The following is a 23,953-nucleotide window of genomic DNA, read 5'->3' on the forward strand; positions in this document are numbered from 1 at the left end:
TGTGTGTGTGTGTGTGTGTGTGTGTGTGTGTGTGTGTGTGTGTGTGTGTGTGTGTGTTTGTCAGTGTGTGCATGTGCACAAGATGGTCAATTAAATGGCTTAATTCTTGATCTGTCATTCTAAATTATGCATTCTGCCAGTAAGCTTGGTCTGGGTACTGTACCCTGAATAATATTACTATTGAGCTGTTTCCAGTCTGCTCTTACCTTCTTCTGTTCGAGTATTTCATTATACATTTCTTCTTTGTCTTTGTAATCTGGAGTACCGGGCATGTAGCCTAAAAATAAAAATATTATTAGTGTTTTCAGATAAATAAAAGATAAAAATACATGTACACCTTTACATTTAGGATAAAGGAAAATTAAATGCAGAACCTGTCAACACATGGTGACTGCAAGATTCATTTGGTCTACCCAAAAGCCTCCTATTAACTGCAACATTTTCAATTGATTAATACCTTGATATACAGTTACAATGCATGTCTGTACTTCTCTTATTTCATGATATGCAACCTCATGTAAAAGTTATTCTGTCAGCAATGTTTTCTTGCTCACAAATTCCCATCATATTGATGCATCTGGCATTCTCTGTTGCCTGTGTATTTTATGACATGAAAAATATCAGATGTGTGTAAAAATTCCAAGAACTGCAATTGTGAATACCAGAATACAAGAGCAAATGTGAATCACATACACTAAATTAGAAGCCACTGCACCTCAGACTATCCCCCTTGTTCGATATATGTAAATAGCAGATGTGTGGAGACAGAAGGTACAAGCTCTGCCACTTAACTATTTACAGGTTCCACACAACTGGATCTCACACTTCTAACAAGGAGCCTAAAATCCAGAAACTACACCCTTCTTTAATATTTTAACTATTAGCATAATTTTCTTGTTAGCTTTTCCAGCCCCTACCCAAGTTTTGAAACAAGTTCTTTGCCACTTTCAGTTCATCAAATGCTTCTTCTGAAAAGTAAACTCATACTTACCCTCCAGAAATGTTCTATTTATTTTGCAAAAGAGACTGTGATTCCTTGAGTGGGTGTTTATGATAGCATAGGTAAATAACTTTGGTCTCCTCTCCTCAGCTCCTGGCATTCACAGGTCAAGCTGGTGGGGATATAGCCTCTACAACTCTACAAACAAGTGCCTACATTGTGCTCCCCTGTTCTTGGGATGCCTGTTAATTCTGATATTTCATTTCCAAGATCAGTCCAGTTGTTATCTTCCTGAACCGACTATGACCGACACTCTTCAATCTGGCCTGGCAAGTCCTGCAGTACAGGTAGAGAAAAATCTTTGCTTCTTTCTTGCACCAGTTTGGGGCTCTGCTTTGAGCATTCACAGAACAGGTCATCTTACCAGAGTACAAGTGAGAATGATGCCTAAGGTATAAGTTCATAGGTACTTACTAAGTTATTGATCCAGTAAGATCTTTTAGAAGCCTAGCCACACATTCTGATGAAGTTTAAACCAGCGGAAACAGTACGTGAGTAATGTAGTTATACAATGTTATTGGAGGCAAAACTCTCTCACAAAGCCACTACCAATAGCAAGCAGTTTATAATTATCACGAAACACCACACTGATCAAAGTGCACACAGCTCAGATCAATCACACAGAGCTACACATACTAAGGCTCTATTAAAAGACAGAAAAATGACGTTTCATTTTACTATGCTTTGGCTTGCTTAACATGTTGAGTATATACCACAAAAGAACTTTAAGCTTTGCTGTTTATTTCTTGTTTTAAGCAACTTACTCAGCCTGTTAAGTATGAACACTAAATGAGGGCTGCAAATTCTTTTCTTTTCCTTTTCTAGACTGGTCATATGCATTAAAAAGAAGTTATGTACCTACCATAACGTTCAATGTTAGTTGTCTTCTTCTCGCCTTCTTTCTTGCTGGTTGGGTTCGGAGCCGATCCTCGGCTCCAACTCGGCCATCTTCAAAAGCTCGAGAGCTGCTTACTGGCTCAAGGCCCCCCTATATCCCATGATGCCTGGTGCTAGATACCCAGATCTCGTTTGGTAAGTCTAACTGCAGACATAATAATAAAGGAATCCTATCCTAGAATGCATAAATCCTACTGGAGAGACTACTAGTCAGAAAGGAATAGCCAGAGAAGACTCAGCCAGTGAAAAATCAAGAGGAACTCTTCTCGGTCCACTAGGATAGGGGGATAGAGGGTGGGACGCAAGAAAGAAGGCAAGAAGAAGACAACTAACATGGAATGTTATGGTAGGTACATAACTTCTTTATGTTAAGTTGTCTATCTCGCCTTCATTCTTGCTGGTTGGGACAGCGTCCCTAGCACCTAAAGTCCTGGGTGGCTCATCGGAACAGACTCTTCAGCACACTGGAACCAAAATCAGCTCTGCTCCTGGAGAACAAATCCAACTTGTAATGCAAAATGAAAGTATGAGGGTTGGCCCACGTAGCCACAGCACAAATAGATTCCATGGGAAACCTAGCCTGAAAAGCCACCAAAGTAGCTAAAGCTCTGGTGTAATTTTTTATTCCTGAGTTGATATATGAATGTGATAATAGAAGTCAACCACCTAGATAAGGTTACCTTGGAGACCGGAAGACCTTGTTTACCTACTGCATAGGACAGGAAAAGTTGATCTGATTTTCTAATGTCTTTTGTTCTATGCAATTAAAAGCGTAGCTGCCTGTGAACATCTAACTGATGCAACTTATATTCTGCCCTGTTGGAGTGGATAGGGAAAAACACAGGAAGGTCTATGGACTGATTCAAGTTACTCTCTGAAGAGACCTTAGGAAGGAAACAAGGATTAGTCCTAAGAACAACCCTGTCATTGTGGAACACGAGGTATGGGGGACAGATAGAAAGAGCCTATAGTTCCGAAACTCTTCTGGTTGAAGTAATAGCTACCAGAAAAAGGGTTTTCCAAAATAAGAACTTCAGTGAACAAGAAGCTGTGGGTTCAAAAGGGGGCAAAATTAGTGAAGCTAAAATCAAATTTAGATCCCACGGTGGTGGAGGATCTCTAACTGGGATCCTGAGCAGAGTGGTTCCTTTGAGAAAGGCTTTACAGAGCTTATGGGACATGATACTGTTTTCCGATAGGCCAATGTGAAAATTTGAAATTGCCACTAACTGTAGCGGAAGTGGACCCCGCATGGAAGAGCTCCGCAAGAAATTCCAAAATGGAGTGTATGGGGGGCTGAAAAGGGGTCAATACTTTTTGCCTCTGCCCAGGAAGAAAAACGTTTCCACTTACTAGCGTACGTTTTCCTGGTCGTAGACTTGTGTGACAACAAAAGGATGTCACGCACAGAGGGGGAGATATCTGGGAGCCTGGCTAAGGCTGGAAGTGGAGCAGCCATGCTGTGAGCTGGAGAGAGTGCAGGGATTGGTGCAGCCCACCTGATTGATGAATCAGGACATCTGGAACTACGTCCAGAGTCCAAGGCTGTTCGAGAAGACAGCGATGCAGGAACAGAAACCATATTTGTCGAGGCCAGTAAGGGGCAATGAGGATCATTTTGCAACCCAAAGCAGTAGCCTTCTGAATTATTTTCGGTATGAGGGGAAAGGGAGGGAATGCATAAAGAAGTCCCTTGGGCCAATCGTGGACTAGAGCATCTCTGGGGGAATGCCCGGGAAGTGGAAGGAGAGAGAAGAAATTGCTGCATTTGCTGTTGAAGGGAGTTGCAAAAAGGTTGCAGCAAGGTTGGCCCCATCTGCGGAAGATTTGGTCCGCAATTACCTGGTTCAGAGACCACTTGTGAGGCATGAGAATTGCTCTGCTCAATCTGTCTGCTATGACATTGGACCTCCCAGGGATGTGCATTGCAATCAGAAACCGTTGGGAAGAGATCGCCCACTGCCAGAGTCTGAGGGCTTCTCGACATAAGGGATAGGACCTGGTTCCACCCTCCTTGTTGATGTACCACACTACAGACATATTGTCCATTTGAACTGCAATGGTCCCGGTAGGAAGAGAGTCCTGAAGAGCCTGCAATGCTAAGAGCACGGCCCTCATCTCCAAGACATTTATGTGCAGATGATACTCGTGAGGTTGCCAGGTGCCTTGGACTGTTCTGCCCTGATAATGCCCCCCCCCCACCTGATCAGGGAAGCGTCCGTGGTCACTGTAGCAACTGGAGGGGGGAGAACAAATGGTCTGCCGTGGAGCACTGATGTGGAGACCATCCAACACGCAAGATGCTTCTTGCATGCCTGAGTGATCATAATCATGTAAGACATGGGAATTTGCTTTAAAGACCATTGGGTGAAAAGAAGCCACTGGAGGATCCTCATGTGAAAACGAGCTAGAGGGACAAGTACGATTGCTGCTGCCATGAGACATAGCGTCTGAAGGACAAACCTGGCTTGAATCCTTTTGCATGCTAATAAAATCTTGACATGCTGATGAATCACTAACACCCTGTCTGGTGGGAGGCTCGCTAACATGTCTTTGGTATTTAAATTTGCACCTATAAAGGTGATAGACTGACAGGGCGACAATGCAGACTTTCGAAATTTATTGTGATACCTAGCCTGGAGCAAGTGTGGATGGTGCTGTCTCTGGCTCACAGAAGGTGATGTCTGGTGGTAGCAGTGAGGAGCCAGTCGTCTAGATATGGAAACACCTGGAATCCTTGCCATCTCAGCTGAGCAGTAACTACTGCCATACATTTGGTAAACACCCTGGGGGATGTGGTGAGACCAAAGGGCAGAGCTCCGAACTGATAATGGCTGGCTCCCAGCTGGAAGCGAAGGAATCTTCGGGAGCATCTGTCCATTTTGATGTGGTAGTACGCATCCTGAAGATCTATGAAGCACATCCAATTGTCCTGACCCAGGAAGGGTACAATGGACCGAAGCATGACCATCCGGAACTCCATTCTTTGTACAGACTTGTTTAGTTTGTTGAGATCCAAAATGGGTCTCTAGTCCCCTGTCTTTTTTGGTACCAAAAAGAACCTTGAGTAAATTCCAGATCCTTGTTGGTCTGCTGGGACTTGCTGGATGGCCCTTTTTCTTAGCAGTTTTGAGACCTCTTGCACTGCTTGGTCCCTTAGATTGGGTGGAACATCTGGAAGGGACTTGTTTGACCTTAAGGGGGTGCGAACGAAGGGAATTCTGTAGCCTCCAGATATGACAGACTGTACCCATTTGTTTTGAGTTATGTCTTGCCAGGCTCTTGGGTACAGCAATAATCTTCCCCCGACTGCCTCCAGAGGTGAGCAGCTGGGCAACCCTTCAGGGATGCTGGAAGGGCTATCAGAGAAAGATTATCTGCTGCCCTGGTTTTGCGGACTCCCTCTGCCATGAGGGCGGCATCTGTTATTGCTCCCTCCTCTGCCCCTGGAGGGAAACTCACCATGTGTGTCCGGCAAGGCTCCTTGGGATTTCCGGAACCACATCTTTCCACTGTTCTGACCCTTAGGATATGGTCTGGAAGGAGTGGAAAAATGGACTCCTATGGCAGAGAGAGTCTTGCCTTCCTGCTCACACCTGGTAAGGGTATCTTTCACCTGTGATCCGAGGAGAGAGGAACCATCAAATGGGGTGTTGGTGAAAGATGCTCTGAAAGGTTCCGCAAAGTTACAAAGCCGCATCCAAGCGTGCCTCCTTAGGGCCATGCCTGTGCCTGCGGCTCTACTTGCACCATCAGCTGCATATGAAATGAGCCGCATGGAGGAGTTTACCACTGAGTTAAGAGTCACTAGCTGGGAGGCCCCCCTCAGCTGATGGATCTTGGAGAGTATCTCCAAGCTCTTTCAGGAGATCCCTCTGAAGACGGGTAAAGTAGCACAGGTAATTTAGGGACCGCATAGAAAAGGTCACTGAAGAGAACATCCGCTTCCCATATCTGTCCATCACCCTGGACTCCTTGTTAGGGGGATGGACAGATGAAGAAGTTTCAGCCAACTCCTTCTTTGTGGCCGCTGCTACCACCATGGCATCAACGGGGACACCCTTGGTCAAGAACTGTTTCTCCTGCGGGAAAGTAATGAACTTGGCAGGTCTTCTAGGGGTCAGTTCCACTGTGTCTTGAGCCATCCACACCTTTCAAGCCACCACAGACATCAGTGGGTCAAAAGGTGGAGACACCCAGGAGGTGGAAGGTCGGGATCCAAACGCATCCAGGAATACCGACTCATCCTCGGAAGGGCTTAGGGTAGTCTAGTTTCCCCTCTACCTAAGTATCTCAAAGATGTCTGAGAAGGAGACATCTTCAGAGGGGGATCTTGGGGACCCTTCCGACTCCTCTAAATCGGTATCCGATGTGACAGACTCGGGGGAGTCAACATGCTTCGTCTTACATTTTCTCTTGCGAGGTGACTCCTCAGAAAGATCAGGGGAGGCCTCGGAAGAGGAGGATACACCCAATGGGGTGTCCTGGAGCACTGGATCCCCACGCTTGGGGTCTGGAAGAAGGGCAGAGGCTGACGCAGGCACCCTAGGGGGAGGAGCCGATGGGGTCGATCGTGGGACTGACTCAGGAGCCAGTACACTCCTCATCACCTCGAAGGCATCCCTGCCCAGACGCAGAGAAGGCTCAGGCTCCGAAGAAACCAGAAGCCCCCCGCACCAAGGGAGACAGCTCCGAGGCAGATGTGGGAGCCGAGCTCACCTGTGCCGAAGCACAAAGAGGGAGAGCGGGGTCGGACAAGGGTCTGATGCCACTCACCCCCTCGGAGTCGATGAGGGAGTCTCAGCACCCAGATGCCTCCAGGGAAGGTACCATGGAAGGGATCGGAGCCGACGACGGAACCAAAAGAGAGGGTATCGGTGCTGACGGTTCCACGACTCGAATCCCAACGAACTCCGGCTTCGAGCTCATAGGAAGAGTCAGAGGAGGAATATCTACAGCTGTGGATGGAGCCGATTCCTGATGAGGAGGGCTGGACAACATTTTAGCTAGGGCCTGCGATTTTAAGAGCCTACTGACCACTCTTTCCAAGTCATGGTCTGAAAGTCTAGAGGACCGAGAAGAGTGGGATGATCGGTGACTACGTTCTGATTGGAGCAGGGGCGACTTCTGAGCCGAACGTATTGACTCCAAAGAAGGAGACCTGGATCTTTCGACTCTCAGCCAGCTCCGAAGACCGTGTCGGAGCCGACTGGGAGGGAGGGACATCGGTTCCAGCCGGAGCCGAAATGGCTTGTGTGGCTTCACTCAACGACGGCTCCGAACTAGGAGCCGATGGTTTAGGTGGCCTGGAAGATTTTGCTGGCTGAGCCTTCACCAGTGAATCTTGGGGTTTAAGCATACCCCTCAGAATCAATTTATTTTTGTGCTCCTGCAGGACTCTTGGACTGAAGGCATGACAGACCGAGCAAGAGTCCTGCAGGTGCACAGCGTCCAGACAATAAACACAAGAAGCGTGACCATCTTTCAGAGACATCTTCTGACAGCATGAATCACACTTCTTGAATCCGGACGTTTTGGATCCTTGGACATCCTAAGGAGAAAACCAAGGACAAGTTTCCACACAGATGGTTAAGGTAACCAACAGTAAAAAAGTTAACACTCTACAGTTACCACAAACCACTACAAATACCAATACAACCAAAAAAAAAATCTAAAACTATCACTAAACACTAACAGTGATTAATTAGAAGAAAAAAACTTTTTTTATTTATTTATTTTTTTAAAGGGAGATAGAAAGAAAGGCTAACCTCTAACTTAAACGGAAAGAACCTTTCTGTGGAAAAGAGAGAGAAGGGGGAGGGGAAACTCTAACTAAAACGAGTTTCTTAAGGAAGGAGTCGCTTATCTAGAAGAAAAACTAACTACAATACTAAAGTTCTAACCAACGACTAATTCTACACTATCAATATAGATTTTTAATAAGAAAAAATACAAAAAATAGTAAAGCTTATACGACCTGAGCCACTAGAACAACCTCGTAGCAGAAGCGGCAAACGAGATCTGGGTATCTAGCGCCAGGCATCATGGGATATAGGGGGGCCTCGAGCCAGTAAGCAGCTCTCGAGCTTTTGAAGATGGCCGATTCAGAGCCGGGGATCGGCTCCGAACCCAACCAGCAAGAATGAAGGTGAGATAGACAACTTAACATCAACTTTTCAAGAACACAAATGAATTACATAGAAGCTTAAAACATGCACCTTAAAAAGTACAAAGGGACATATCACATATGGATATGCAAAATGTTTTAGAAACAATGAATCATTTTCTCTGCAAATAAACTAAAACTGAATAGTGTTCCCATCATTTTTAAATATCACAAACATGTAAAGGAAGTGAAAAATCAATCTTTACTTTTTAATCTGGTTTTATTTATTTACTTTAAGCGACTTGATTTGATTTATTATTTATTGACCATATTAGTCCTACTAGGCTTGTTACCGCTTTTCGGGGAAGAACCAATGTGGCATTTATATCACTGGGGGAAATCTGGCAAGGGCATCAGAGAACTAGTCTTGGTAGTTAGGGGAATAGTTTGGGTGTTACACATCCTGACTTCCTGTTCCCATTCCCATTCCAGGCGTGTGGGCGGCCTGGAGGAACAGGGAGAAAACATGGCTGCTGCAAGTCAAAGTAATTTGGAAGTTGAATGTGTTGAAAATGAAGAATAAAATGGTAGAATTGCTACCAGAATTGTTCTTGGGTGATGTGGGAGCACAGAAAATGTTAATTGCTGATGGTGAGGAGATTGGGAAGGAGATGGAGCTAACTGCAGTGGTGGAGATGGATTCAGAGGAAACTTTTCAGAAAAAAATTTTGAAGTGACAGAAATGGCAGAAAAAATACGTTGGTTCATGCCTCCAGTCAGGAGGGTTGCGGGGATGAGCATCTGCAAGAACTAATTAAACAGAGTGAGCCTGAAAGTGGAGCTGCTGAATCTTGCAGTGACATTATAGAAAAAACAGAAGAGGGAAAAAACTGAAGGAAAAGGTGCCAGACAAGGTTCCAGAAAAAACGTCATATGCTCTAACGTTGGAAGAAGAAACTAAGCAGAAGACAGAGATGAAAAAAAATAAAAAAAAATGTTGTTTGAGTGAGCAGTAAAAAAGAAAAGGCCTGGACAGATATGAGGTATGGGACAATGTTATTGCACCTCTGGGAGTAAAAGCTGAAGAGGTAAGAGCTTTCATTTTAATTAACAGAGAAATTTTTTGTGACTTGTTTTTTGAAACTGGTCAGGCTATGGAAAACTTTTTGGGGTCTAAGAAAAAAAGAAACAGACTTTCCATGGTCAGAATATGTGGTGCAGGCTTTTTTCAGGCAAACATAAAATAGAATTATGATTCAATTTAGACTGAAATGAATGCAAAAGAAGTAAATGAATATTTGTTAACAATAAGTAAAGAAGTATTATACACTGCTAAAATCTATGATGAAAGAGGTCTATAGACTGGGGTTTGGGAATGTGGCATAATTTTGAAAATGGAAAATGACAACATAATACATATACTTAGAATTATTAATGTGCATGGCAATACAAGGTTTGTAAGGTACAGAGGACAACCAAAGACTTGTTATTTTTGTGGAAAAAGTGATCATTTCATTAATGAATGTGACAAAAAAGATGTTATGTATGTGGTCAGATGGCATAATTCAAAGAAATGTGAAGTATAATATAAGAAATGTGGTAATACAGCACATTCATGGTTAGAATGTGAGGCAGAATACAAAAAAATGAAAAAGAAAATGAAATGAAAATGAACATGAAAATGAAAATGAAAGTGAAATTATACAAGAAAAAGATTTAGAAAATGTACAAGAACACACAATACAGCAAGAAAAAACATAGAAAGGGTATTCAAATTTGAGAGGAAAAAAGAGAAAGAAAGAGATGAAACGAGTTGAAAAGAGTTAGAGTGGCATATAGTAGAAGGCAAGAGAAATTCAATAAGAAAGAGAGTTAGGGAAGGATAAAGAACATTTAAAAATATAATGGTTAAAGAAAATAAGAAAGGTAAGGGGTAAAAAAATATTTTAGTAAAAAGTTCTATAAAGCTGAAAATATTAGCTTTGAATATGAACAGCATAAAGAATATTAAAAGGAGAATTAGTATTTTGTAATGGTGTGCTGCAGTACATGTTCAAGCGATAGTGTTAGAAGATATTAAAATATTAACAGACGAAAAAAGGGTGCAAACAGAAAAACTTTGGAATGGTACTGTTATTTGGAATCTAGGCAAAGAAACATGCTTAGGCATATGTATTTTATGCAAAGAAAATAGAAAAATATTAAATATTACAATAGTAGAACTGAGCTGAATAACAGCTGTAAATTTAAGATGGAAAAATATGTATAATGACTAACAGATTTATATGCATATGTAACAAAAAAAGAAAGAGAAACAATGTTTAAAAGTATACTTAATTATGTCTGTGTTAACATGGATATAATAATGACAGGTGACTTTAACTGTAATTTGAGAAATAGAAAGAATAGTTGTGATGTTGAAATAACTACTGATATTATAAATAGCGGAGAATTAAAAATATGGGAAAATAAACACTGGCCTAATAAAAAAAATGAAATTAAGACAGAAATTGATTATTTTTTGATATCAAAAGACCTAAAAATTACTCAAAAAGGAATCAAATATACTGGGTTTTCTGATCATGTGGCAATCTGGATAAGAATTTATAAAAATGAGGAATATATTAAAATAGGAAAAGGGATAAAAACAATGAATGAAAAGGAATTAGAATCAGAGAAAGAACCAAATTATTGAATTATAGCAACATATTGGTATGAGAGATTTTTATGAAACGTGAACAAATTGGTGCATTCAATTTAAAGAAAAATACAAAAAAGTATTTTAGAATGCATAGAAAAGGAAAAAAGAAAAAAAATGGAATATAAAATATTAAGTAAAAAATATTTAAAGATTTAGTAGAGAAAAAAATCATTTTATGAAAAAGAAAAAGAATTACATGGAAGAAATAAGGATAAAGTTAATAAATTTAATTTAAAATTTATAATTAAATTTATTAAATATGTTTTTCCTATTATTGTATATTCATGTATATCTTTATATTGTTAAGTAGTACGTAGTGGAGCTTTTCTCCCCGGGCCTCCACTGAAAATGGACATGTATCCAGTTGGACTAGCCCGGTAAACAAATGTAAAATAAATAAATAAATAAAATTATTATATAAGCAAAAATATTTACAAGGAAAAAAAGAAGCAGCAGCACCATACTTACATTACTAAAATAAAGAAAGATAAATAGAGAATTAAAAATATAAAGGGAGACAAATTAAAAAGAAGAAAAAATATATAAAATAATTAAAGAATGTGTAATAGATTTATATAGTAAAAAGAAGTTAACACAGAACAAATTTACAATGGAGAAAATTAAATAAGAAAGATAATGAATATTTAGAAAGAAATATAAGCATAAATGACTTGAATGAGATCTTGAAAGATATTAATGCTAATTCAGCAACAGGTTTGGACAGAACTGAATATAGCATGTATAAAGAAATGTATGATTGGCAAAAATCTTTATAGAAGTAATGAATGAGTGGACAGAAAAAGGAATTAAGTAAAAAGAAGGTTGCACAGGTGTGATAACATTTATATTAAAGAAAGGAGATAAAGATGAAATGAAAAATGGAGACCAATTACACTGAATAACACAGACTATAACATTTTCATGAGAATAGTAACTAAAATATTACAATGTAAAATAGAAGAACTACTTGATCAGAACTTGTTTGCGAGAAAAGGAAATGGGAGTCAAGACCTATTGTGGATAATAAGGGAAGTAATTGATGATATTATTACTAAAAAATGAAAACAAAATCATGATGGGGATGTCAGTAAGGCATATGATAATATTCAGTATTAAGCATTATAGGGTATTTTACAAGCACATAACACAAGCAAAAATTATTACAAGTAATTAAATCAATATATGAAAAAAATATGTAAGACTAAACATAAATGGTTGGATTGGGATGATTTGGGTATAAAACAAGGATGTCCTGCAAGCAGTATGATATTTGCTATAATCATAAACACAGTAGTAATGGAAATTAATAAAATGTCAAGTAAGGGAGGATATAGAATGATGGAGTCAATACAGCTGGCAATAATGTATACATGCACTGACGATATTGTAGTAATAGCAAAAAAATAAAGCCTCAATGGAAAACATTAATAGAAAATTAAATAAATGGTTGTAGGAAATTGGTTTAACCATAAATAAAGAGAAAAGCAAAGCATTTGGGTATGAAGGTATTATAGGTGGTGTGGAACACAATGAAAAGAATATAGATATTTTAGGAATAGTATTTGAAGTACAGAATACAGACATGTACAAAGGTACACAATTATTAAAGAAATCAAATACATGATTACATTCTGGAAGACATATAGGTTTTCATACAGGAAGAAAGCACATTTAATACACACCATAATAATAGGTAAAATAGCTTATATAGCAAATGTTTACATGATGCCAATGAAATATGAAAAATAAATTACACAGATAGTTTTTTCATTTATTTTGGGGTAAAGACTAAACCGAGTTAATAGAGGAATTTTGTATAGGAAGGATGAACATGGAGATTGGGGCTAATTAATCTAATTGTGCACGCAGCCTCTTTAAATATGTATAAAGTATTAAAAGGAGTAATGAAAAATAATAAAGACTTGATATAAACAGTAACGTAATATAAATATAGAGAAATTTGGGAAGAAGTAGAAATGAAAAACAGAAGTAAGAGTGTTTTTAATGAAGAAATGAAAGGATTTTACAGCAATATTGTACTGTGGGAATTAAAAAAGAATGTGATTGAAAAGAAAAATGGTATGTTAACATTATGAGATCCTTTTATTTGTTGGATCCATGGAAAGATTTAAAATAGATAAGAAGAAAGCAATAACGAGTACAGAAATTATAAAAAAAATTAAATAATGTAATGATTTTTTGTTGAGGTTGTCCAAAGGAAAAACACCAGTGGGGGCAAATATGCCATATAAGAGAAAGCAGAATATAATATGTAATAAATGTAAAAAATTAGAAACTACAGAACATGTTTTTTTTTAAACACGAGAGAACTCAAAAACTGTGGAAAGAAGTATGTAAACATGATTTGATTAAAACTTATTTAAATTTTGAAACGTTAAACATGTACATGATAGTATATAGGTTTTATGGGACTAGATCCCAGAATGAAGCAAAGAAAATGGACAGAATCACAATCTAAGTAACATGGGTCATATGGAATGAAAGGCTTAATGAAATCAAATACAATGGCAAATGGACTTTGACAAAATACTGGAAAAAATATGGTTTGGGCTGCGGGTTAAAGAGTGGAGGGGAATACTTAAAATGGGAATATTAATGTATTAAATTATGTTAAAATATGTAAATACTGTAAATATGTAAAGATTAATTGTATATGTGTATAAGCAGCAGTTAATAGTAAAGCAGTCCAGGAACCATGCAGCCCATAAGAAAAGTCAACCATAAAGTAGCGAAATCTGTTTTATTAAAAATTGGTAAGTGCTTTCGCATAAAGGCTTCTTCAGACCATCAAATAGATAGTGGTCAGAATTCATTTAAATACTATACATCTACCAATCAGCTTATACTAAAATACAAATGCAATAATTAAAAGTGAAATCAACAAAATTCATAACATATAGCCAAGTCAGACACATATTGACAAAATTAAACTAGAACCATATATATTAGCCATACAAATAAAAATATATAAAAATATGTATGTACATAAATAGACAAATATATAAAACTCAGTTTTAAACATAACTACCTAACAGAAAATGTCCTGGATTTTAATGTGGGCTTAATAGAGGCTCTCTCATTTAGACCCTTGCCTCTATCTGCCCTAAGCCTCAATATCCATTTTACCTCCTTACTCTCAGTTAGATTTTGTATGTCACCTTCCCATACAGTAGGTCTAACCAAATCTATTACCATAAATCTAAAAGTATGGTCACCCCCCTGGGCCATGATCTGTTTGGATAAAGCATTAGTTTGTGATCTGACTTTAGTATTATAGACATGTTCCCTGACTCTGTCGCTAAACAGCCTATCCGTTTTCCCAACATAAAATGACCCGCAGGCTAGACACTTAGCCAGATAGACTGCATGTGATGTTCTACAGTCTGCACTGATTTCAAAATTAAAGTGTTGACCTGTATCAGGGTGTATAAAGACCTTTGTAGTGTCTAGATAACCACAGAAATTACAATTCTCACATGGATGGGTACCACGAATACATTCAGTATGTCTATCTCTAGGATGACATAGTAGCCTTTTCAGGTTACGTTTGTTTTTAAACAAAAAAGTAGGATTCTCCCCTACCACCAGATAGATAATAGACTCCAAAGGCTTGGTGACTTAAGGCAGGATAGAGCTAGACCTTATTTTTCTTCTAACACTACAGACTGTCCAAGGGGAGCACCTTTATCTAATGGTATGAAGGTTCCGATGTATTTCACCACAGATATCAAGCCAGTTACAGATATTATTAGGAACAATTAGTGAGTTCTAACCACCGATCCAGTAGTCAAGAGGGTGGTAGGGGAGAATCCTACTTTTTTGTTTAAAAACAAATGTAACCTGAAAAGGCTACTATGTCATCCTACAGATAGTGGTAGACATACTGAATGTTTATTTATGCACATACATATTTTTATATATTTTTTATTCATATGGCTAATATATATGGTCTTAGTTTAATTGTGTCAATATGTGTATGACTTGGCTATATGTTATGAATTTTGGTGATTTCACTTTAAATTATTACATTTGTTACATTTGTGTTTTAGTGTAAGCTGATTGGTAGATGTGTAGTATTTAAATGAATTCTGACCACTATCTATTTGATGGTCTGAAGAAGCTTTTGCATATTAAAACAGATTTCACTACTTTATGGTTGACTTTTCTTATGGACTGCATGGTTCATGGACTGCTTTACTATTAATTGCTGCTTTTACTTGTTTTTTATTGAGCAGTACCATGTTTGCCCTTTACAGTGTGTTACTTTGCTTTTTGTATATGTGTATACAAATAAAAAAATACTACTTTCTCTTTGGAGGTACGAGATGGCAGTGGAGGGCTGCTACAGTAAGGAAGAGATCTAAGAGAAGCAGCAGCACAGAGGAGGAGAGAAAAGCTATGAAGAGTGTGAAGGTGCAAAATGAGAATTTGGAGGAAAATTTGTTTGATATGCAGAATCAAAATGCAGATAAAGAATCATTTGTGGTGGATGACACAAATGAGCAGCATTTAGCTATATCAAAGGAATATGAAGTAAGCACAAGTGTACTGGAGTGGTGCAGATAACAGAACTGGGATCAAGAGGGCTTGTGGATTAAGTTCTGTTGAAAATAATCAAGCTGGATGATTCAGGTGACAGTTCTGCTGTTTCATGGGGTGAGATGCAGATAACGTTTTCCGAACTTCTGAGGATGGTAATGTGGAGAAGGAGCCAGAATGCGGCAGTTGAGAATTCAGCAATTAAAATCTATGCAGCAGTGTCAGCAGGTAAAAAAGGAAAGCAGCAACAGACTGTAAAGTATGTTTTTTTTTTTTTTTTTTTTTTATAAAAAGAAAGTCAACTGTGAGAATAAGAACAAAAAAAAAACAATCTGTAATTGATGGGCATTATATATGGAATAATCTGGTAACTGTTCTACAATTTAAAGCTCAAGATGTTCTCTCTTTTATACATACAGCTACAGACAAATTTTGTGACAACATCTGAACCTGGGGGACTGATGATGACATTTCTGGAACAGTGTGACAAAAAGAAAGACATGTATATCTCCCCTTTGTATTATCTATTCATGCTCTGCTTTGTCTAAGGTTTAATGTTTCTCTTGACAGGTTAAATGAGCACTGGAAGTTAAACCTTTTTTTTTTCTTCTGTAGGGGGCTGCAATTTGAACATTATGTCCAGTTGCAGGTGAAATCACTCATCATGGATTTGCAGGTTACAGAAACCCCAAGATAGAAAAATGGGACACATTTAAAAAGCAACTTGCTGGCACACTAGGACAATGCATTACATTAAAGTATAAAAACATGCAAAAAATGTATAACTTTACCAACACAATGCCAGAAATGGGGATACTCTACAATCATTGCAAAAGAAGTTAGTTGACTCCCTTGATTATAAAATAGACATGATGACGAAGAGATTACAGCTGGATATGTTTGACACATCCTGAAAAGCACTGACGTCTCTTGCTGTAAGACTAAGGAATCTTAATGTTGCTAGGTTTAAGACTTAAGAAAATCAGATGATATATTTAATTCTCCTTGGGAAATCCTGGAAAAGTTTTCTGCATATTGGCAGAATATCTATGGTACCAGGAATGACTCCCCACACCACCACCACCACAACGCCCCATGGCCAAGAAGTGAATCAATAGACCTTCTGTCGTCACTTTCACGCCCAAGATTAACAGAGGAACAGGAAGAATTTCTCCTTTTGCCAGTCACTCTATTTGAGGTATCAGAATTACATGGGATGATAGTCAAGGACAAAAAAAACCCAGCTCAGATGGGTTACGTCTAGAAATTTATACAAATTCAATGAATACTTTTTTTCACTGATTTGCTAATTTAATGAGCACTACTTTCCAAGCAAAGGAAGCCCCTCCATCATGGAAGGTGGCTATTATTTCTATAATTTTAAAGCCAAAGAAGAAACATCTGGCAGTAACCTCTTATCGTCCTATCTCAGTAATTAATCCTGATTATAAATTTGTTCATGGCTGCTTTGGCCAAGAGGTTAGAAAGTCTTGTACCAGGTCTGTTACTTGTAGACAAAAGTAGTTTATAAAAATTTGCTCTACAGCAGATAATTTCATGAAAAGTGTAATCTTGTAACATGCTAACAAGATGTGTATGCCTCTGCTGCTGACTAATTTGGATGCAGAAAAAGCATATGACCAGGTTGAGTGGGAATTTTTTTAAATAGTACTTGTTTTAATGGGGTTTTCTTCACCTTATTCCCAGTTAATCTGTAATATATATATATATATATATATATATATATATATATATATATATATATATATATATACATACATACACATATATTGGAGCATCTGCTAGAGTTAAACTTAACTTGGGTTTATCCAGAGAAAACAGGGGTGCCTTGTATCACAGTTGCAGTTTGCCCTCTGTATTGAGTTTTTAGCTGTTACCTAAGGGAGTCAAGAGATATAGGGATACATGATAAATAACCAGTGTTATAAACTGGCATTATATGCTGATGATCTTTTGTTCTTAACATACCCAGAGAGGGACTTGGAGCTTGCGTTTCAATTACTACAGAAATTTTGGAAATTTGCAGGCTACAAGATGAATATGTTAAACATGGGAGCAGTCAGACGTGGTTACAATCCTTACAATGAAGTGCTACTACAATTCCCATTTTTGTTTTAGGAAAATACTATGGTGTTCTTGGGTATCTGCTTTGCTGACAGCCCCCCAGAGACAATAAGGTTAACATATGGAAATATGGAAAAAAGTAAATGTTTAATTGTAATAAAAACAAGAAAAGGATCTGACCACGGCAAAAAGAAATAATATAAACTTATTTTAATTGTTAGCTCTTTCACAGCAATTCAAGCTGCTTCATCAGACAAATTAACACAGTAAAACTCATCACATTTAAAATATGAAACAACCCATTAAATATTTAAAACACTTATTAAAGTAAACATGTCATAAAAGCAAATTCAGATGCCATCATATAAAATATATAGCAAGGAAGTACATATACTAAATTAAGATACATATATTTTTTATATATGTTCTACCTAATAACAATCCTAGCTTGTAATATAGGTTTAATTAAGGTCTTATCATTAAGACCTCTCCCCTTAGTAGCTCACATCCTGATGATCCACTTTAATTCTCAAATTTCTGTCCTATTCCTAATGTCCCCACCATGTTCATTAGGGTAAATAATCTCAATAGCCATACATTTAAACTGATGTGTGGCACCATTCTGTAAGACATGCCTGGAAAGTGCATTGGTGTCTATGCCTTTATTGATGTTATAGACATGCTCTCTTATACAGTCCCTTAGCCTCCTGTCTGTCTTACCAATATAAAAAGATAAGCATGTCTTACAGTAGGCAATGTATACCACATGAATAGAGTTACAACTAGCATGTAATCTAAATGCTAGGGTTTTACCTGTGTCTGGGTACTCAAACCTACTAGTGGTATCTAACAAGGCACAGAAATTTCATTTATTACAGGGATAGGTTCCTATACTGCACACACCGGTTACAGACAGAACTTCAGATTTAGGGTAACACAACATTCTTTTAAGTGATTTTTTTTTATTTTTAAAAGAAAATCTGGGTATAAGTCCAACTGCCGACATAACCTGTGTGTCCATACACAGGATACGGCAGTTCCTACTGAAGATGCTCTGTATCATCTCTATGTTACTGGAGTAGGTCAAGGGGGCTCTCAATGTCCACAGACTGCCACTTTTAATAGTATTGTGTGATAAGTTATCAGAAAAATAAGGTTTCCATTTTTCAGGTCTTAAAGTGGGTATTGTGGACAGAATACTTTCAACTTCCTTGCCTTTATAGCCTCTCTCCATAAAACTATTTTTTTAAGTTATCCAACTCCTGGTGAAACCCTTCTTCACTAGCATTTAATATGGAGATTCATAGGCCCTGACATTTGATGACAATCTTAAATATGTGAGTGGGGTGCATACTCTGTCTTTGAAGATGTGTGTTCCTAAAATCACTTATTTCTAAATAACCTGGTATCAAATTTACCCTCTGTGTCTTTCAAAATCTTCACATCTAGAAATTCTGTTTCATCACATGAACTACAAGAGGTCAAATTTAAAAAGGTAGTAGTATTATTCATAAAATCATGAGATTCTGTGAGTGATGCCTCACCCCCATTCCGCACAACAAACAAGTCATCAACGAACCTGCGATAAAAAATCAATTGTTCTTGAAACCTTACAGTCAACAGACATTTTTTCTCCCAGCTAGCCATAACAATGTTGGCGCAACTATTGGCAAATGAAGTGCGCATAGTTACGCCATCCTTCTGTCGGTAGATATTTTGTTCAAACATGAACACATTGTTCTCTAATATCTGTTCCACCAATAGGCATAGCAAATGCACTAATTTAGCTTCATAGTGCCCATCTTCAATTAAATAATTCCTAAGCGTATTAACCTCCACATTGTTCAGTATCACGGTAAAAAGGGACTGTACATGAAAGGTAACAAGACAAGATCTTTGATATCCCTATATTCCTGAGGGAACTGAAAAGGATCATATAGAAAATGTTTAGTATCCTTGAGTATATGCCTACTCCTACCTAAAACAGGTTTCAGGTATTTCTCTACAAAGACCGATAGTGGCTCAGTACACCATCCTTTCCCTACAACTATTGGTCTCATGGAGGGACAACATGGACTTTTGTGGATCATAGGAAGGCCCTGTATTTTCAGAATTGTGGCGTCATCTATCACAAAAAATCTAAAAAGTTCAAGGCTAATAGTATGGCATAAAAGATAATCATATAAAGTGTCATACATCCTTCTAATCATATTATCAACTTATTTCCTAGTTATTTTATCACATATATTAATATCATTCAACATTTGTAACATCACATCACGATAAAACTAGTGGTCCATGATAACTACAGGTCCCCCCTTGTCAGCAGGTCTAATGGAGATATTTATATCATTCTGTAATGTCTTCAGAGCTACTCTCTCATCCTTATTTAGATTTCTGAAACACTTACCATTAACACCATTATTAAATAATTCAAAAATTTCTTCTTCACAGATTTTTTCAAATGTATCTACAGTGGAGTTATTTAATGGAATATACGTACTTCTTCTACAAAAAGCATTATTTTTTTTCTGCATCATGGGTTACATTGCCATATTGCAGTTTCAGCATTATGTTCCACATAAACTTTTTTAATTCAATAATGCTATCCATTAATTTAGTCCTTTCAACTGGTATAAAAGTCATACCTTTAAGTAACAGTTGTAACTCATGAGGTGTTAAATTCCTTGAAGAAATATTCCAAATTAATGATTGTTCATTGGTTGCCGCATTTTATTGATGGTTCTGTTTTTCCCTTGTTCTGTCGCTGCTTTCCTCTTCATTCTGCCCCTGCTGCTCGATTGCTGGCATGTGTCGGCCATACTGATAGGAAAAGGAAGGCAAACTTCATTTCTAGAAGGAACTTCTGCTGAGACAGGCACAGAGATGTTGTCTACAGTTAAATGGACTTCAGTGGAGATGTTCGTAGTCTTCTTACATGCTCCTCCATCCACCCTGATGAGAACAGCTGATGTATTCAATTCAGAGGGGCCCCCAACTGTTGAAACTTCTAGGATTGCAGGAATATTTATCTCTTCTTCTCTTAAAGGAGCCGCTGTTTTGGCTTGGTTCTCAGTCGTATTGGAATCCCTATATCTCAGCCAGGCAAAAACATGCCCTAAGGCAAAGTCACTGGAATCCCTTTCCAATTTCTTACATTTTTGACTCAGTAACTGTCTCTCATAGAGAAACTGAGTCAATAACTTGGTCTAGCTTTTCATGTAATATTTCATGTGGAAATTTGTTATATAGTTCTATTTGCATGTCATATATAGCGGAGATTAATCTACATTCGTCAGGTTTAAAGAAGTCAATAAGTAGTTTCAAATAACTGAAACCAAGATCTAAGTTTAACTGCTGCCATTTAAAGTTCCTTGTACATATCTCCGTGCATGGGCATCTTTAATACACGTAGCCAACGAGGTATCACACACAATTTCATACACGCTTCAAAGTGGTATCTCTGCATTTGTAACCTCTTTAGCTTATACAATTCATTTTTCAGTTTAAGCAATTCTTTTCTAGGCAATGTAAGATTACAATCTCTCACTCTCTCATGAGCTAAATTGTTAAATACCTCTGTTTGTAAAAGAGGATTCGCATTTTGTTCAACAAAGGTATAAAACCTCTCATGACACTTTTTTAGCTCCACATTTGTCTTCGGGGTATAATCCAACTCAGGAATGATGTAGCTTCCTTCAACCATGGTCCAATACTGCTCTCAAAAAAAGAGTGCAACACAGAAAATAATCAAAGCAGTGTGGATAAATGGTCCAACAGAAAACCAAGATGAAACCCAATAAACCCAAGTGAAGGATCAAACCACAGCAAAAACAAATAACATAAACTTAGTTTAATTCTGAGCATTTTCGCAGCAATTCAAGCTGCTTCATCAAACAAATTAAAACAGTAAAACTCATCACATTTAAAATATGAAAGAACCAATAAAATGACTGTTCCCATTAAATATTTAAAACACTTATTAAAGCAAACATATCATAAAAGCAAATTCAGATGCCATCATATAAAATGTATAGCAAGGAAGTACATATACTAAATTATGATACATATACTTTTCTATAAGTTCTACCTAATAACATCCCTAGCCTGTAATACAGGTTTAATTGAGGTCTTAACATTAATACTTCTCCCCTTAGTAGCTTGCATCCTGATAATCCACTTTAATTCTGAAGTTTCTGTCCTATTCCTAATGTCCCCACCATGTTCATTTGGGTAAATAATCTCAATAGCCAGAAATTTAAACTGATGTGTGGAACTATTCTGTAAGACATGCCTGGCAAATACATTGGTGTCTATGCCTTTATTGATGTTATAGACATGCTCTCTTACATGATCCCATAGCCTCCTGTCTGTCTTATCAATATAAAAAGATAGACCTCTTACAGTAGGCAAGGTATGCTGCATGAATAGAGTTACAACTAAATGTTTAATTGTAATTTGAAAGATATGTACCTCAATGTCCCTCAACGAATATTAGACTTTGTTTGGCAAGGAGGTAAGCACAAAATATCAGAAGAAACAGTGTCACTGCCATTGCTTTTGAGGGGACTGGGACTTTAGAACTTTCAACTTTATATGTGTGCAGTATGAATCAAAATTTAGGCCCCTTCAGTAAATTGTTTGACCAGAGATTTTTACAGTTTCAAACTAGGTCTCAGCAATTTCTCATTAGCTACAGAAGTGTCTAGACACTTAGAAGATTATCTGTCTCAGACATGCCTGGTAACCTTGTGTGAGGTATTACCCCCATAGAAAACTCAAGCAGGTACTGTAGCTTATTCCCTCGCACACAAACTTGTCGCTTACATAAGCCTGCAATTCTGGTCTCAAATTATCAGCAATAACAGGATAACTGCATGGGAAGATTTCAAGGAAAGGTATAATATCATTGAATCAAGTGGAGGCATATATAGTCCCTTGGTACAGGAAATGAGAAACTACAGGCTATTACAGGTAACAGCAAAGGATTATCCACAGTTAGCTCAGTGACTATTGTTATCCAGACAGCAAGTACAGATGAAAGGATTCACTATCAAGGCATATAAAATTATTATTATCATCATTTATTATTATTATTATTCAACTTGAATAGCATGCATAGGTTTTGTCTGGTATGGGAAAAGGATGTGGGAACTCCCACACCTTCTGATGTTTGGGAAAAGTTATTAGCACTTTCTAGATATGCCACCAAATTGAGGAGGTTTCAATTTTTTAGCTGGCAGGGTTAATTTAAATACATCTATAACTCAGCAAGATTATCAAAAAATGTTTCCAGTTTTCTCTCAATTGTTGGAATAGGCTCTGTCCTGAGCTGGCTAACTGGAGACATGCTTTTTGAGACTGTCCATTTTTATAAAAGTTTAAAGATGAGCTAGCTACTTTATTAAGCCTAACACTTCAAATGGGAATTTCCTTGACACCAATGAGTTTTTTGTTAGATTTGCCTGAACACACTGTTTTCTAAGCATCATTTGGCAGCTTTTGATATGATTATGTTGATAGAGAAATGGGAGATCAATACCTGGCTTGTTTCTTGATTTACGATTAATGATTGCTGTAGAAAACATTTTCTATGTATCTGATAGTGGAATGTAATACTGAAGTCACTGTTGTTCTTTAACAATGTTATTTAGTGGATGAAGTATGTAATTGTATTGCTTTCATGCTGCACACTGCAGGTTTGTTTGACGATAGTCTTGCTAATAAAAAGAGATGTTTAGAAAAAAAGGACATGTATGCATCCAACACGTATTTGTTTCTTTGTAGTTTAGAAGAGATGGACTGGAAGAAACAGATGTTAAAAATGCATGCAGGGTTTGTGTGAATCGGTTAACAATGCTGTAAATTTTAAAGTTGACAGAAAATTATTGAATGGTGGGTAGAAGTTGGAAGCTGTCAGAAATGTAAAAAATGGCAAAACACATGCCAAGTGTTATTTTTGTGGCTGGTCCTAGAGGAATATCAAGATACGCTGGCCAGCCTAAATCATGTTTTTTTGTTGGGACTTTTCTCACTTAATTAATGGCTATGATAAGATACAATGTAACTAGTGTGGGAAAATAAATTACATACAGCAAAGAAGGTGGGTGGCTGAATGCAGGCTGTGTAAAAAAACATTATTGGATGGACTATCAGGAGAGAGAACAGTTAATAATGAAAAAGAAGGGGAAAGGGAAGAAAACATTCATGACGAATGCCAACAGGAAGCTGAGTGAAAGGGTGAAATAGGTGAAAAAGAAACTGCAGAAGAAGAAGAAAAAATAAGGAGGGAAAAACTGTAAAACGAGTTTGCATGATGGAAGAAAGTTTACGGATTGATGCTAAATTCTTGTCAGTGAAAAATCTGATTATGAGGATCAGGGATTATTTCTCCATAAACCGTGGAAAATATCTGATAGGGGAAAGGGTAAAAATAAGAAAACTAACATTTTAAAATATTTCCCTAAACTTAAAAAGAAGGAAAAACAACAATTTTGGAGTAATTTCAATAAATGTGAACAGTATTATTAACACTGTAATACTGGAATGGTGTGATTCTTGACAAGAGAAGAAAGACTGCAAAGAAAAAGTGAGGGATGGGATT

The 23,953-nt window shown here is 37.6% G+C and overlaps 1 protein-coding gene across 1 annotated transcript in view; it reads right to left on the reverse strand.

Annotated features, from left to right (window-relative positions):
* IQCE (IQ motif containing E) overlaps positions 1 to 23,953 on the reverse strand; it is a 2,620,731-nt gene that overhangs the window by 1,964,323 nt on the left and 632,455 nt on the right. The window contains exon 6 of the mRNA XM_044089561.1: positions 207 to 277. Coding sequence (XP_043945496.1) covers positions 207 to 277 — 71 coding nt within the window. The remainder of the gene's footprint in view (positions 1 to 206; positions 278 to 23,953) is intronic.

Source organism: Protopterus annectens, chromosome 12.part0 (assembly GCF_019279795.1).
Source record: "Protopterus annectens isolate FY-2018-M chromosome 12.part0, PAN1.0, whole genome shotgun sequence".
Lineage (NCBI taxonomy): Eukaryota > Metazoa > Chordata > Ceratodontiformes > Protopteridae > Protopterus > Protopterus annectens.